Below are 15,933 nucleotides of genomic sequence, written 5' to 3'. Positions count from 1 at the left end.
GATTGTCTTGCCAGAGTTTTGTAGAGAAAGTTGAGTAGAACTTATTCAACTTGATTTTCTTCAAACATATGCTAATGCTAATTCATATCCACTGGGCAATCCTTGGAAACCCTATGGGGGCAGTTATACTCTGTCCTATAGGGTCACTCTGAGTCGAAATCGACTTGATGGCAGTGGGTTTTTTTAATCCAAATCAAAATATTAGTACCAATCTATGATGTGAATCATTAAAATCAGTTTCAGTTCTACGTTTTAAGAACAATGCTGACAAAATTAGAGTAGCTCGTGGGAGGAGATAACTGTAGATAGATAGAGTAGGAATACATCCATTGAGGTGACTTAGCTGTTATCAAATACTTGAAGGGCTGTCATGCTAAAGAGGAAATAACTTATTTCCCATTCATTCATTTATTTAACAAATATCTTAAGTGCCTACTGTGTGTTTGATGCTGGTAAGATGTAAATGAGAGCTACCCCCTCTTCTAGGAAGACAATCCAGTAAACAGAAAATAATAATACAATGGGATGAGCATTATAATTGTCTAGAGCATGAGTTTGCAAACTACCAAATGTGACCTGAGGCCTGATTTTGTATTTTCCATGAGCTAAGAGTGGTTTTTATATTTTTAAAGGATTGTAAAAACAATAAAAACCAAAGAAGTGTAGTGACAGAGATCATATGTAACCAACAAAGCCTGAAATATCTAAATTATCTGGTTCTTTATAGTAAAAGCTTGCTAATCTCTGGGCTAGAGGTTAAAACTGGAATACAAGAGTTACAGGGAGGCTGATTTCAGCTTGATATAAAACTTTCTAATATAGTCATTTAATAGTGGAAAAGACTAACAATAACAAAAACAGTGAGCCACAGAAAATGTTCAAGCAAAATTGTATGAGAGATGTTATAGAGGGGATTTCAGTATGGGTCAGGAAATTGTACTATGTAGTTTCTAACATGTTTTCTAATACAAAGTTTTATGACCCAGCTTGTCATTTATTATAGATTAAGTAGATTAGATGGCCAGAGGAAATTCTATCATTACTATTTTATCATGCATATATATTGTTATTGTACTGTGTAGACTTTCAGCAATGGCAAATGTCATTGATGATAACCGGCGCCAGAATGATTAGATACCTCAAAAAACAGCTGTCAAATGTGAGGGAACAAACAGCCAAAAGCTGTTTGAAAATGGCATTGCCAGTAAGATATACAACCTTCTGCTCCCAAAACACACACACACACACTCTTAAGAAATAACTGTTTAAATTTCGGCCTATGTGATTGGTAAGCCCATTTTCCAATTTACCTGACATACCTCCCCCAACTCCACTCTGAAATATTTTTAAGTATTTAAGGAGATGCTGCTTATTACTTACTGTTCCTTTGTAAACTAAAAAAATCAATCCCATTTCCATTGAGTCAATTCCGACTCTTAGCAATCCCACAGGACAGAGTAGAACTGCCCCATAGAGTTTCCAAGGAGCACCTGGTGGATTTGAACTGCCAACATTTTGGTTAGCAGCTGTAGCTCTTAACCACTATGCCACCAGGGTTTCCATTCCTTAGTAATAGGAATTATTTTAAATACCCTAATTTCTGTAGATCCTGGTTAGGGATAACTTTTTTTTTAAGACTCTCAGGTACCTCAAATGCTCAGCTTATAGGTAATTGGAAACAGTAAGTCTGTTACACTTGACCAAAGGGCAAGTAGTATACTAGTAGCCCAAGTATATTTGGGGACTTTGTGAAAAAGCCTTCATGATTCTTAGGGGAGTGAAGGACTTTTTTTAGTGAAAGTTTAAGACTGACTCTCTTAGCCAAGCCAAGGAGAACGATACCAATTGGTCCTTGGTGGTGTAAAGGTTATTGATTTCTATTAGTGTCTCATTTTTAATTAATTAATTCAGTAAATAAATAATTCTAATCTGAGTGATAAATGCAGTAGGTACTTTGGTAGGCACTGAAGCTGTAGCTGTAAATCGGACACAGAGTTGATGATCTGAGGGAGAAACAGACAGACAAAAGGTTGAAACAAGAGTGAGATAAACCATGATAGGGAAGGTGTATGTGAGAGCATTAGGGTGTATCAGCACACCAAGTGAAGGGCAGGTGGTACCATGATGAGCCCTAGGAACACTAGGTTAGCAGTCATTTCATAGAGAAGAGTAATGAGAGAATGGAGTCTTCACTTTGTAGGTAGTAGTCTAGTCATTCTGAGCTCGAGAAACTACTGCAACAATAAATGCTCATATTGAAAAAACAACTTAGTTTTAGCAAAACATCACCCATCAAGGTAAATTAATTTTAATTAGAATGTTGTTGGTTTTATAATTTTGTTTCTGTTAACATTTGTTTTATTTTATGGTTGTATCAGTGCTATAAAAACCAAAAAAACCAAACCCGTTGCTGTCGAGTTCATTTCTACTCACAGGGACCCTACAGGACAGAACAGAACTGCGCCATAGAGTTTCCAAGGAGCGCCTGGTAGACTGGGACTGCCGACCTTTTGGTTAGCAGCTGTAGCACTTAACCACTACACCACCAGGGTTTCCATCAGTGCTATAAGGAATAAGGAATTTATACCTAGTTTGTACATATTTAAGGACATTAAGAATATTTAAGTCAACATTCAGGAGTCCCTAAGAATTTTCGTTTTTCCTTTAAAGCAGCAGTTCGCAAACCTTTGGACACAGCTGTGGCCACTTTAAATGCTTAAAAATTACTGAGGACTCCAAAGAGCTGTTGTTTATGGGGGTTATATCTTATTCTTATATTTCTCATATTAGAAATTAAAACCAAAGAATTTTTAAAAAATTTATTGACTCATTTTAAAATGACAACACCACCATTACATATTATGCTTAAATAATGTAGTTTTATAGAAAAAAATAACTTAAAAAAAAAATTCAGTAAGGAGAATAGCACTGCTTTACTTTTTTAAAAAAATATCTGTAATGTCTGACTTAATAGAAGATAAGTAGATTCTCACACCTTCTGCGTTCAATCTGTTGCTATATCGTACATCATGTAGCTTCAGGAAAGCTTTCACTGTACCCTCATGAGAGAATGAGAATGAATTAAGGCAAATGACATCTTAATATCGAGCATAATTTTGACCCTACGCACCCCTTCAGAGTGTCTTGGAGGTGCCCAGGAGTTCCTGGATCACACTTTGTTATAAGGGGTATGGTCTCTTTATGTTACTTAAGATGGAAAGAAACACTCATTAATGGTTAGGAGGTTCAAATCTTACCCTGGCACCTAATAGCTATGTGAATGTGGTCAGATTACTTAATGTTTCTTAACTATTGTAATCTGGTTTCCTCATCTGTAAAATAGGTGTAATACCTATCCTTCAAGATTGCTATGAGCATTAAAAGAAATATTGTAGGTTAAGTGCCTGGACCTTGGTAGGTATTCAATAAACGGTAGTTGCTGCTACTGCTATTGTTATATTATTCCAGTGCTTGTGGAAACTTCCAGAGGGCAACATATTTAGATTCCTTAAAGTATTACATGAATAAGTTAAATAATTAATTTCCAGCATCACGCAGCATTTTTATATTTGAAACTTTGCAGTCATACAAGACAGCTTTGCTTCTCCTGATTTGCCTTTGCTGACTTGCGGGACACAAGATCGAGAGTTTGGACTTGACTCCCTATTTCACCAAAGTGAACTAGATTTTGCACCTCTGAGGTAGAATGATTTATTTTTTATTTGCACGTAACCTTTCTACTCTTTCTTTTCTTGTAAATCGTTACCAATGTTAATGACTCCAGGCTAAGGTGGGACATTGGGGCAAGGGTTAGATGTCCTTAGCACATGCTCTGAAGGTAACGGAGGCCCTCAGCTAAGACGGGATGCGTATTGGTGCGCCCCAGTGACATACGTGGAGGAGTGACCTAGGTGACTGCAGTTTATTTTAAAATAATTCAAATTAACATCCTTTGGAATAGTCATAATGGGAGACAAGTCTGAAATTCTTGAAACCATTTCTGAAATTACCTAAGAATATAAGTTTTCCTCTTTTAGAACTGAAAAAAGACTAAAAACCAACCAAAAAACCTTAAACAAAAAACGATAGATGTTTAGAAAGTAAAAAGTTAATCCCTATTCCTTCTGCAATATGTTACTTTATAATCACTTCTATGAAGTGCTCTGTACACATTAGATACTCAGCCAGTTAAAGTTACTGTTAGATTTTGGGAGTAGATCACTTCTGGAATAGTTTTTACTAATAATAAATGATAAAAGAATTCATACACGTTAAATGAATGCTAAATCGTGGTAGGTGATAAACTAAACAGTTTACATAGTAAAGTTTGAAAGCCTGTTTTGAATTTATTTAAAGAATCCTTTTATTTGGCAAGGAAACCCTGGTGGCATAGTGGTTAAGTGCTATGGCTGCTAACCAAGAGGTTGGCAGTTCGAATCCGCCCGGCGCTCCTTGGAAGCCATGGTGCAGTTCTACTCTGTCCTATAGGGTCACTATGAGTCGGAATCGACTCGACGGCAGTGGGTTTGTTTTTGGTTTTTTATTTGGCAATATGATTCTGCGTCTCTATTATTTAGGGTAAATCTGAGAAAATATCTGAGTCATAGGGTGGTAATTCACCTTCTGGCTACAAAAAATTTGTTCAATCATTAGCCCCATTGAAGGAACTTGAACTAGAAGAACTTTGCTTTTCAACACACTTTTAAAATAACCTTGATTTCAGTGACATCAGTTTTGTATTTTTTCAAGTTCATATTTAAAAATGAAATGTTTTTAATGTGTTACTTATTTACTTCTAACTGTGTTTTTAGGGGGATTCCTGATAGGTCTGAAGACACCGAATGGTTTTCTCGACCATCGGAAGTTAGCGAAGCTTTGTTCCAGGCAACCTCAGAAGTAGCTTCAGACTTTGTTAACAGCTGCTTTAGTGTATCTCAGCACCCACTTATAGATGGTACAGTCGTAGAGTCTCAGTGCTCTCTTTTACCTCTTGAACAAGAGAATAATGAAGAGGCCATTTCATCTGATACGGTTGATGAAGTGAAAACCCCCAAAGACTCTGATGCTCTTTATGCATATATGTCATTGAAGACGCAAGAAGTGGTACAGCAGCCAGAAACCAGTTTAGCTGGTAAAGATCAGGTTTCTTTCTCTAGTTCATCTGATAGAAGTGATGAAAACAGAACTACCAAAGGAAGTGATAGTTTTGATGCTTCTTGTTCATACATGCAGTGTTGGAAAGAGGAAGCTTTTCAGCAGTCAGAAACGTGTAAGGACCATGATTCCTTTTCAGATGCATCTGACACAATCGATGAAAATGAAATTCCAACGGGAAGTAACACTTCTGGTGTCTCTTGTTCATTTATGCCATGGTGGGAACAGGAAGCTTCACATTGTCCGCAAGCATGTCCAACCGGTACGGACCGTGTTTCTTTTCCACATGAAGTTGCTTCTCATTTTAATAATACAATGTCGAATTCTATCTTGCATTGTTTGTTGGAAAGAAGAGGAGAAGACGTTTTCTTGACACATGAAAGCCGTTATTTTGAGAGTGCTTATTTAAGGATTTCAGCTGAGAATGAGGTCAAACAAAAAATGCGTTCTTTGGAGGGTTATCAAAGAAATGAAGAAGGGCTGGGGGAAGAGTTATCTCCACATTTTGAACAAAAGGAGGCTGGAAATAACTTAGTGTCTTCAGGAGTGGATCCCAAACCTTCAGAAATACAGCATATAGGGAATGTCGCAGTTCCTGATAGTTCTGTAAAAGTTTCGGAAGCGTACATACTCTCCATGGGACATGACACTTTTAAGATGGAAGTTCCTGGTGGTCCCCTTCAGACTGTTAAATCCAGCTTGGGTGAGACACCAGAACAACTATATTTTCAAGAGGAAAGAAACCGAAAGGAAGCTTCCACCTTGGGTGGGAAGAGTGCTGATGCTACTGAAAATGTAGCCTTTGAGGCAGTTATTGCCTCTATCGAGCCTTCAGAAAAAGAGAGTATGGTAAATGGAATCCACACTATCAATAAATCTTTAACAAATGACAGCCAAGAAAGAGAACCAAAAAACGCAGCCCCTCCCTTATCAAATTATAATGCTGAAAAGTCTTTACTTGATCAGCTTAGTCATCCACTCTATCAGTCTACTCCTGGGGTATTTGAACCAGCAGCTTCAAAACCATTGTTGCATAAAAAAGGTGTTGAAGATAGTTCCCTGTACTGGCATCCTAATTTAAAATCACACCCTAATGCTACAGAAATGCTCACTCCAGAGCTTAAGTCATCTGCTCCTTTAAGTGAAAAACCGTCTCACAAACAGAGTGTTGGTCTTGACAGACCACAGCCAGCTTTGATTGAGGGTGACACAGGCAGTGAACCATTTCTTCTCATTGGGAAGGTGAAGTCTGTTTCTGCTCTCGACCTTGCAGAGAAGACAGAATCTTCAGACATTCATCCACTGAAAGTATCAACTTCAGATGCTTTGATTTTACAAGGATTAAAGCTGCAAAGCTCTGATGAAGTTGCAGATTCATCAAACTATATTTTGGGTAAGGATACAAACTCTAGTAACTTTATTGCCAGCCCATCTGCAGGTGTAGGAAGCAGCTATTCAGCAAACTTGGTGGCATGTAATGAAAAGTCACAAGGTGCTTTACCGTTGGTCAGTGATGTACCACTAATCATAGTCTGCCAAGAGACACTGCTGAAAGCTGATCTAGGCCGAGGTGAAGTTCCTCAGCCTATGGAAGGCAAGTTCAGTTTCACTATACTAAATGTACAGTTATGCAAAATGACTCATATCTTGTAGAGTGCCTGCAGGGGAAGGCTGAGTCTGACATCATCTCCCTGGATGATGATACCGAATGCCGCATCTTAGATGAACATGGAGTGGCGGGCAGTGAAAGAGCTGCTGATCTACTGAGAGAGGTGAGACACTCTGACAATGACAGCTGGAAGCCACGTGGTCTTCTCCAGCACTGTTCCTGGAAATGGCATTGTTATTCGTTTTTATTTGACTTTTTACTATTTCCCAGACATATGACCAAGGTGACTTGACTGGTGAGTGCACTTGGCAGCTTTAGAAAAAGTGTTTGATAATCTAGAGATTTATAATAGCTCTGTGCACTGGCAACCTACTTTACAACTACCATCTAAGGAAGATAGCGGTTTTGAAGAGCCCGTAAGTTTTTCCATTTGACTTTTCTCATGAGGTGGGGAAAAGAGAATTTTAGTTGAAAAATGGGGCTGAACGTAGAAGGCCCATATGTATCCTCTAGTACCAACTTATGGTTTGTTATGTGATATCCAGGAATATGCTCCCTTAATTTGTTAGAGGTTGGCGTAAGTTTGTTTCATAGACCATTAGACTCAGTGAGCTCTGTGGTATCTTAGAAAAGGCCATCCTTTGGAGCTCCCAGGCCTTTCATTTTGAGGCATTTTAACTCTTCCAAGTTGTGCCAGAAGAAATCTTTGCAATCATGGTAGGATTAGGTTCGTTCATGGGGACATTCAAATGATTGTGGTTTCTTCCCTTCTGTCCTTCAACGTACAAGCCTTGGAATAGGCCCTGGAGTATTCAAGTGTTTCAGTTCAGAGTCTTTTAAAAGATTTGACTTCAGAGGTATCTTGAAAATGACAAGAACTAATGTTCCCCAGGAAGGACACTGAGGTGCTTAATGCCCAAACTAGCCAGTGTCCCTGAAGGGAACTAACTACCCTTTCCCAAATGAGCAACACACCCATGTATACATACATTCCCTTCCACACTCTATTTATATCATTATCATTGTGTACGTATGTGTGTACTAGAAAATGGTGACTCTGGCTGGGTGTTGTAAAAATTCTGTGTCAACCATTCTTTAAGGCTTAGTTTGCCAGGATCTTTTGATCCCTTGGCTTTACTGTTTCTCTGGTGCCATTTTCATCCTCTTTTGTCTTATACCGTCAGCTTTGAGCTGGGCCCTCCTTCCTTATAACAGATCCTCATATCTGATTGGCTGTTAGTTACAGTTAGATAATATATGTGATGTGCTTAATAATACACCAGGCACATAGTAGATGCTCAGTAATGTTACTTCCTTTTTTATTTTCTCATATGTAAGACTGGTCATTGAAAAACTACTGGTTTAGGTTGCAGCCATATTTAGATCTTTATTTTCAGAGAATTTATAAGAGAAAATGAACAAAGATATTATGATCAACTTTACTTTTTACTTATAATTTACTGACTTTATAAAAAATTTAATATAGAGAACCATTGTTGTTAGGTGCCATTGAATCGGCGGCGACTCACAGCTACCCTTATGTACGGTAGAACGAAACACTGCCTGGTCCTGCACCATTCTCACAATCATTGCTTTGTTTGAGCCCATCGTTGCTTCCACTGTGTCAGTTCATCTCATTGAGGGTCTTTGGCTTTTTCACTGACCTCCTGCTTTACCAAGCATGATGTTTTTCTCTAGGGACTGGTCCCACCTGATAACATGTCCAAAATACATGAGGTGAGGTCTCACCCTGCTCACTTCTAAGGTGCATACTGGCTGTACTTCTTCCAAGACAGATTTGTTTGTTCTTCTGGCAGTACATGGTATATTCAATATTCTTCATCAATGCCATAATTCAAAGGCATCAATTTTTCTTTTGTCTTCTTTATTCATAGAGAACCATTAGATTAGCTTTATTGTTTTCAACATTCTAAAATAGGCGGTGTTTAATTCTAATTTTCAGGTTAATAACAATGAAGATGAAAATGATAGCTAATGGTTACACTCTGCTCAAATACTATGCTAAAAAGTTTACATATATGCATCAATTCCTTTAATCTTTAGGCCAGTCCTATCAGGTAAGTACTATTATCATCCCCATTTTACACTTGGGACTTAGAGGGTTAAGGAACTTGCTCATGATTATTTACAAATAGGGGAACCAGGATTTGAACCCAGCCTCATTTGAGTACTTAGCCACTGTACCATAAATCACCCCCCTGATGGAGCCCTGGTGACAGTGGTTAAGAGCTACAGCTGCTAACCAAAAAGTCAGCAGTTCGAATCCACCAACCATTCCTTGGAAACCCAATGGGACAGTTCTACTCTGTCCTATAGGATCACTATGAGTTGGAATCAACTTGATGGCAACAGGTTTGGTTTGGTTTTTATTTAGGTAATTCATCAGCGAAAGCAAATCTGCAAATCAGTTTTAAACTTAGAGTTTCTAATTATTTTTATAATAACTTATGTGACTTATATCAGCTTTTCATGTAGATAAAATATATTTAAGGAAATGAAGATATATATTCAGTTAATGATGATTCACTGAAATTAAATTTGACCACTATTTCAAATTTTATCTGCACTTAACTGTAATCTTAAGTTTCTTCTTTCAGCCTAGGGAGGATGCTGCTGCTGTTCCCTGTGTTTTCCTTCACTCTGAGCTCTAACCTGTGATCTGGGAGCTACTTAATGCCAGTATTGTTGTTAGGTGCCACTGAGTCGATTTGTGACTCCTAGTGACCACATGTGACAGAGCAGAGCTGCCCCATAGGGTTTCCTCTGCTGTAATCTTTACAGGAACAGATGGCCAGGTCTTTCTCCTTTGAAGCCACTGAGTGGGTTTGAACTGCACCCTTTCAGTTAGTAGCCAAGCGCTTAATCATTGTGCCACCAGGGCTCCTTAATGCCAATAAAAAAGCCAGATATAGAAGGAATTTTTTTGCAAGACTCAACATGCTCTCAGGGGGCTTGACTAGTTGTATTCTTCCTTCCTTCCTCTCCTCATCTGTGTCCCAGGAGTGTCATCTGTATGTGTTTGCCTTACTTTGATATCTGCCTATTGTTCTTTAAATGATTATTTGGGCATCCATTTTTGCTTGATGCAGTTTGCAGCTGTGGAAAGAACATGGAGATTTGGAATCAAAACCCACTTCAGGTCCCTGTTAGCCTTGTGCCTTGGGCAAATGACTTTGGAGGACCACTTTCCTTATCTGCATGAAGAAATAGGAATAGGAATAATCAACCTCATACCTTAGTATTAAATGGGGTGAGGTATCCTGTTGCTGTCAGGTTGATTCCGGTTCACAGTGACCCATAAGACAGGGTAGAACTGCCCCGTAGGGTTTCCGAGGCTGTAAATCTTTTATGGAAGCAGACTGCCACATCTTTATCCCATGGAGCTGCTGAAGGGTTTGAACCACTGACCTTTCTGTTAGCAGCCAAGCACTTAACCACTGCTCCACCAGGGCTCCTTGGGGTAAGGTATCATAGCACTTACACAGTGGCTGGCTGTTAGTTCCCTTCATCAGTTACAATACCTAGGCTCTCACCAGTGATCTCCTAGTCTCCCTCTCTCTTTATTTTGTGTTTCCTTCTCTTTGTTCTTGGTAGCATATGACATTTTTGTTTGTTTAGTCAAGTGCTTAAAAAAGTTTATTTCATGTTTAGAATATTTTTCTAAAGAATTAAAAAATTATCACATCTAGACTCTTCAATTTAGAGTACTTAATATTCTAAAGGAGAAGCCTTTAAAGAAAACTGTTGAACGTTGATATTATAAAGCTAATGGATTTACACAGCAGTAGAACCTAGAAGAAAGGAGACATTACAGAAATTTTTTATTGCATAATGGGCAGGTGATTTATTCTGAATATTTACCATTTTCTCCTTTTTGTGGCTGCACCACAGACTTAGGAAAAACTGCCTTAATCAGTAGCATACCCTGCATTATCATCATGTATAGAAAAATGTAATTAAAATAAAACCGAAACCAAACCAAACCCACTGCCGTCAAGTCGATTACAACTCATAGCAACCCTATAGAACAGAGTAGAACTGCCCTGTAGAGTTTCCAAGGAGTGCCTGGTGGATTCGAACTGGCGACCTTTTGGTTAGGAGCTGTAGCTCTTAACTGCTATGCCCAGGGTTTCCATAATTAAAGTAAGGTAGTCTTTATTAGTTGCATAATCTAAAAATATGAGGAAAATTTTAGTGTATCTTTAAAAAGACCAGAAAGTTGTCATTGAGGTATACATTTCTTGAGACATTGGATAAACCTCTCATTTATGGGCGGCCTCTTCTTTTTTTTACATAGTGAAATGGAGAAAAATTGTATCACGGGAGAAATGGTTTTCTCTAAATTTGTTAGTTCATTTTCTTAAATACCTCAGTAATGCAGTACTTGGGAAATGTAAATTCTCAACTCAGACTTAAAATAAGTTATTATTAGACAAAATACACAAATTTTATTTCTTAGCACCAGATTTTTCAAGGATTAAAGAATTGTTTAAACCCCTGTGCTGTTCATAAATCATATTACAAAATTTGTACCTGGTACTACTCTTATTTTCTGAAGGTAGATTGCTCAAATCTAATAACAACATAGACTGAACCCTACCATGTACAAATAAGTCACAGTTCGCTTCAAAAGAAGTGATTAATCTTCTAGTTTTTGTCAAAGTCATAATATTAAGATATTTATAAAAAGTAGGATTTATCTGGCTGACAAAGATCCTACAGAAAGTTTTCTTATGGCATTCTGTGCCAAGTCTTTGTTCATTCTTTACTTTCAGCTTTTTCTGAAACATCTTCACCTCCTTTTTTGCCTCCACCTTTTTCAAAGGTTGAAAATATTCTGGTAGTTTTTTTGAAGGGCACAGTTGTGCTCTGTTCCATTTTGAATGACAAAGACAGTCTGCCACAGATATCATGCAGAGTCTTAACAGTAGTCCTGAAAGTAGGGTTGCTAAAGCAAAAACTGTAAGTGATCCCCAAACTAGAAGTACAAGGTCTTCAATAAAATAGTTGTGGCAAGTCCTTATCTACGTCAGGGCTTGAAAGAATGCTGATATACTACTCAGCCAAATCATGATGAAACAGGTTCAGTATGCTTCCACTCTTTTTCACTTATGAAGTCCTCCTTAGTCCTTAGGCCCTGATAATGCCTAATTTCACCATCTTTACAATGACAAATAGTAGGAAGGACAGTTATGATAAATTGTCCATTCAGTCCTGGCTGCTCTGTGACATCTACTTTTGCAACATTAACCTCAAGATCTCCCCATTCGGCAAAACTTTCCCGTTCTGTTTGAAGATTCTGACAAGCAGGACACTATGGAGCATAAAATTCTGTCATCTGCTCTCCTTCCAGCGACTCTCTCCGGTTCTTGTCCATGATGGTGTGCACATCACTCCACTGTCCTTGGGTCCAGGGAGCCCCACAAAGACACAGCACCAGGACTGCCAGGAGAACTCTCGGAGGGTGCCATGTTGGCCACTCACCTACCCCACAGCAAGCACTGCAGCCGTCACTCCCCCATATGATATTCTTTAGCCTCTATACTAAAATACTATTTCAGTATCCCTTATTTTGCCCATGTAACTCTAAACAATCTTGAAGGTTTGCGCCTCATATCTTTTTGAATTTTTTTTCCCTCAGAGACCTGGTTCCCTCTTAAGTCTCTCTGTGTGGATCATTTTCACCACTGTAGTTTTAGACTCTAATATTTTTCTTGAGTTAGGCACTTATGCTGTTTTGTGAGCAGTTTTCATGTGAACATTCCTGTTACCTCAAATTCAACTTGTCTGTATCAATATTAGAAACAGTTGATCTCTTAAGTAAATACTTCTCATCTTTTTCATTCTACATCTTCTACACTAGTAGCTCTGTATTTTGAAGCTTATGAAAGTCAAGATTGGAATAGAAGTTTTTCTTTTTACATTTGGAAACACCTGGGGAAGAAATGCTATTATACTTACACACACTCAGATATATACAAAACATATGGTGTACGCATACACACACACATATGCATACACACACACACACAGAGTCATTCCAGTCTCAAAAAGTCTCCTTCAGGAGAGGGCACATTGCAAACTAAAACCTTTGTGTTGTGTCTATGATAAGGTTGCTGATCCTTAGCATTATTGACACTTTGGAGTGGACAATTCTTTGTTGTCTGGGGGCCATCCTTGTATGCTGTAGGATATTGAGCAGCATCCCTGGCCTCTATCTGCTAGATGCTAGTGGCTCCTCCCCTCTCAGTGTGGCAACGAAAAATATCTCCAGGCATTGCCAAATGTCCCTTATGGGGGAGGGGACAAACTCTTCCCCTAGTTGACAACCACTGGTCTAGAGAAACCTGTATGGGCAGTAGAAATAGAATATTCATTTCCACACTCTGCCTCCTTGCTAAGATTCAGTGCTACACAATTAAAAAAAAAAAGAAAAACATTGCAATAAAAAAGGACATAGGAGCCCTAATACAGGGCATAAACAGAATACAAAACATTACCAAAAATGATGAAGAGAAACCAGATAACTGGGAACTCCTAAAAATCAAACACCTATGCTCATCTAAAGACTTCACCAAAAGAGTAAAAAGACCACCTACAGACTGGGAAAGAATATTCAGCTATGACATCTCAGACCAGCGCCTGATCTCTAAAATCTACTTGACTCTGTCAAAACTCAACCACAAAAAGACAAACAACCCAATCAAGAAGTGGGCAAAGGATATGAACACACATTTCACTAAGGAAGATATTCAGGCAGCCAACAGATACATGAGAAAATGCTCTCGATCATTAGCCATTAGAGAAATGCAAATTAAAACTATGATGAGATTCCATCTGACACCAACTAGACTGGCATTAATTCAAAAAACACAAAATAATAAATGTTGGAGAGGCTGCGGAGAGATTGGAACTCTCATACACTGCTGGTGGGATTGTAAAATGGTACAACCACTTTGGAAATCCATCTGGCGTTACCTTAAACAGTTAGAAATAGAACTACCATACAACCCAGAAATCCCACTCCTCGGAATATACCCTAAAGATACAAGAGCCTTCACACAAACAGATATATGCACACCCATGTTTATTGCAGCTCTGTTTACAATAGCAAAAAGCTGGAAGCAACCAAGATGTCCGTCAACGGACGAATGGGTAAATAAATTGTGGTATATTCACACAATGGAATACTACGCATCGATAAAGAACAGTGACGAATCTCTGAAACATTTCATAACATGGAGGAATCTGGAAGGCATTATGCTGAGCGAAATGAGTCAGTTGCAAAAGGACAAATATTGTATAAGACCACTATTATAAGATCTTGAGAAATAGAAAAAACGGAGAAGAACACATACATATGTGGTTACAAAGTGGGGAGGGAGGGAGGGAGGGAGAGGGCTTTTTATTGATCAATCTGTAGATGGGAACTGCTTTGGGTGAAGGGAAAGACAACACTCAAAACAAGGAAGGTCAGCCTAATTGGACTGGATTAAAAGTAAAGAGGTTTCCGAGATAAAATGAAAGCTTCAAAGGTCAGTGAAGCAGGGGCTGCGGTCTGGGGAACTTGGTTTGAGGGGACTTCTAAGTCAATGGGCAAAACAATTCTATTATGAAAACACTCTGCATCCCACTTTGAATTGTGGCGCCTGGGGTCCTAAATGCCAACAAGCGGCCATCTAAAATACATTAATTGGTCTCAACCCACCGGGAGCAAAGGCAAAGGAAGAACACCAAGGTCACACGACAACTAAGAACCCAAGAGACAGAAAGGGCCACTTGAACCAGAGACCTACATTATCCTGAGACCAGAAGAACTAGTTGGTGCCTGGCCACAATCGATGTCTGCCCTGTCAGGGAACACAACAGACAACTCCTGAGGGAGCAGGAGACCAGTGGGATACAGACCCCAAATTCTCATTAAAAGACCACACCTAATGGTATGATTGCGACTGGGGGAATCCCGGAGACAGTGCTCCCCAGAACTTCTGATGGCACAGGACAGGAACCATCCCCGAAGACAAATCATCAGGCATGAAAAGGACTGGTCAGTGGGGGGGAGAGAGATACTGATGAAGAGTGAGCTAATTAAATTAGGTGGACACGGGAGAGTGTGTTGGCAACTCTTGACTGGAGAGGGGATGGGAAGATAGAGAGAGAGGGAAGATGGTAAAATTGGCACGAAACGAGAGACTGTAAGGGCTGACTCAATAGGGGGAGGGCAAGTGGGAGAAGGGAGTAAGATGTATGTAAACCTACATGTGACAGACTGATTGGAATGGTAAATGTTCACTTGAAGCTTAATAAAAATTAAAAAAAAAAAAAAAGGACAGAAAATTCATTCTTCTGTGCATTTTTGAACTCCTTCCTGAGAGAATGTGACTGGAATAACCCTTTTAGGAAGATAAACCTAAAAGTGGTATTTTTTTTCGTGAGAGTATACTATGAATTTGGTGAAAAGTGGCGCACATTTATGTTTCTGATTTCTTTTCTAGCAAGGGATCTGTTGGGATCTGATAAAACTTCAGTACCTTCCTCTTTTAGCAGTTAACTAGTTTTACTATCAATTTGTATCCCCACTACCTTTGTTTGGAAGGTACCCTGCTGCTAACCGGAACATTGGTGGTTTGAACCCATCAGCTGCTCCGTGGGAAAAAAGTCCAGGTGATCTTCTCCTGTAAACCCTATGGGACAATTCTACTCTGTCCTGTAGGGTCACTGTGAGTCAGAAATCTACTTGATGGCACACAACGCGACCACCATCTTTGTTTCAAGAAGTTTGAGGGCCGATAAGTGTTCTGGTAACTGATCACAGAAATAGTTACATGATGCTATTATTTTTCTTTTAAACATTTCTAGGAAGTGTTCCTGTTCTGTCTTCTCCTCCTTACCCCTTTCCTCTCAACAACACACCCGTCTCCCTACTTAAAAAAAAAAAAGTCCTTGAGCTTGACGGGAACAATTCCATAGTTTAAATCTTTCAGCAGTCATAATGTTGTAAGGAGCAAACTTCTGAGTAATAGAACACTATAGGCCTCCTATCTGTACTATTCCATATAGCCAGCCTTCCAGAAACTCTGAATAATTTGTAAAGCCTTCTTTGATTTGACCAGACACGATTGACCTGTAGATGAACTCGGGAGGTTTCA

The 15,933-nt window shown here is 38.9% G+C and overlaps 1 protein-coding gene and 1 pseudogene across 4 annotated transcripts in view; one reads left to right on the top strand and one right to left on the bottom strand.

The window, feature by feature from the left end:
- The window catches only part of ALMS1 (ALMS1 centrosome and basal body associated protein), a 187,270-nt gene that overhangs the window by 39,168 nt on the left and 132,169 nt on the right, over nucleotides 1-15,933 (top strand). For 3 of the 4 annotated variants that reach the window (XM_049856194.1, XM_049856193.1, XM_049856196.1), the window contains exons 4-6: nucleotides 3,584-3,701; nucleotides 4,812-6,547; nucleotides 6,808-6,926. In XM_049856194.1, the coding sequence (XP_049712151.1) occupies nucleotides 3,584-3,701; nucleotides 4,812-6,547; nucleotides 6,808-6,926 (1,973 nt within the window). The remainder of the gene's footprint in view (nucleotides 1-3,583; nucleotides 3,702-4,811; nucleotides 6,548-6,807; nucleotides 6,927-15,933) is intronic. The other variant, XM_049856195.1, reaches the window with a different exon arrangement.
- LOC126060936 (thioredoxin-related transmembrane protein 1-like) lies at nucleotides 11,481-15,404 on the bottom strand (annotated as a pseudogene).

The sequence above is a fragment of the Elephas maximus genome, chromosome 17, assembly GCF_024166365.1.
Source record: "Elephas maximus indicus isolate mEleMax1 chromosome 17, mEleMax1 primary haplotype, whole genome shotgun sequence".
In the NCBI taxonomy this organism is placed as follows: Eukaryota; Metazoa; Chordata; class Mammalia; order Proboscidea; family Elephantidae; genus Elephas; species Elephas maximus.
Note: the sequence above shows the minus strand (reverse complement) of the source record. Positions and strands in the feature narration are given on the sequence as shown.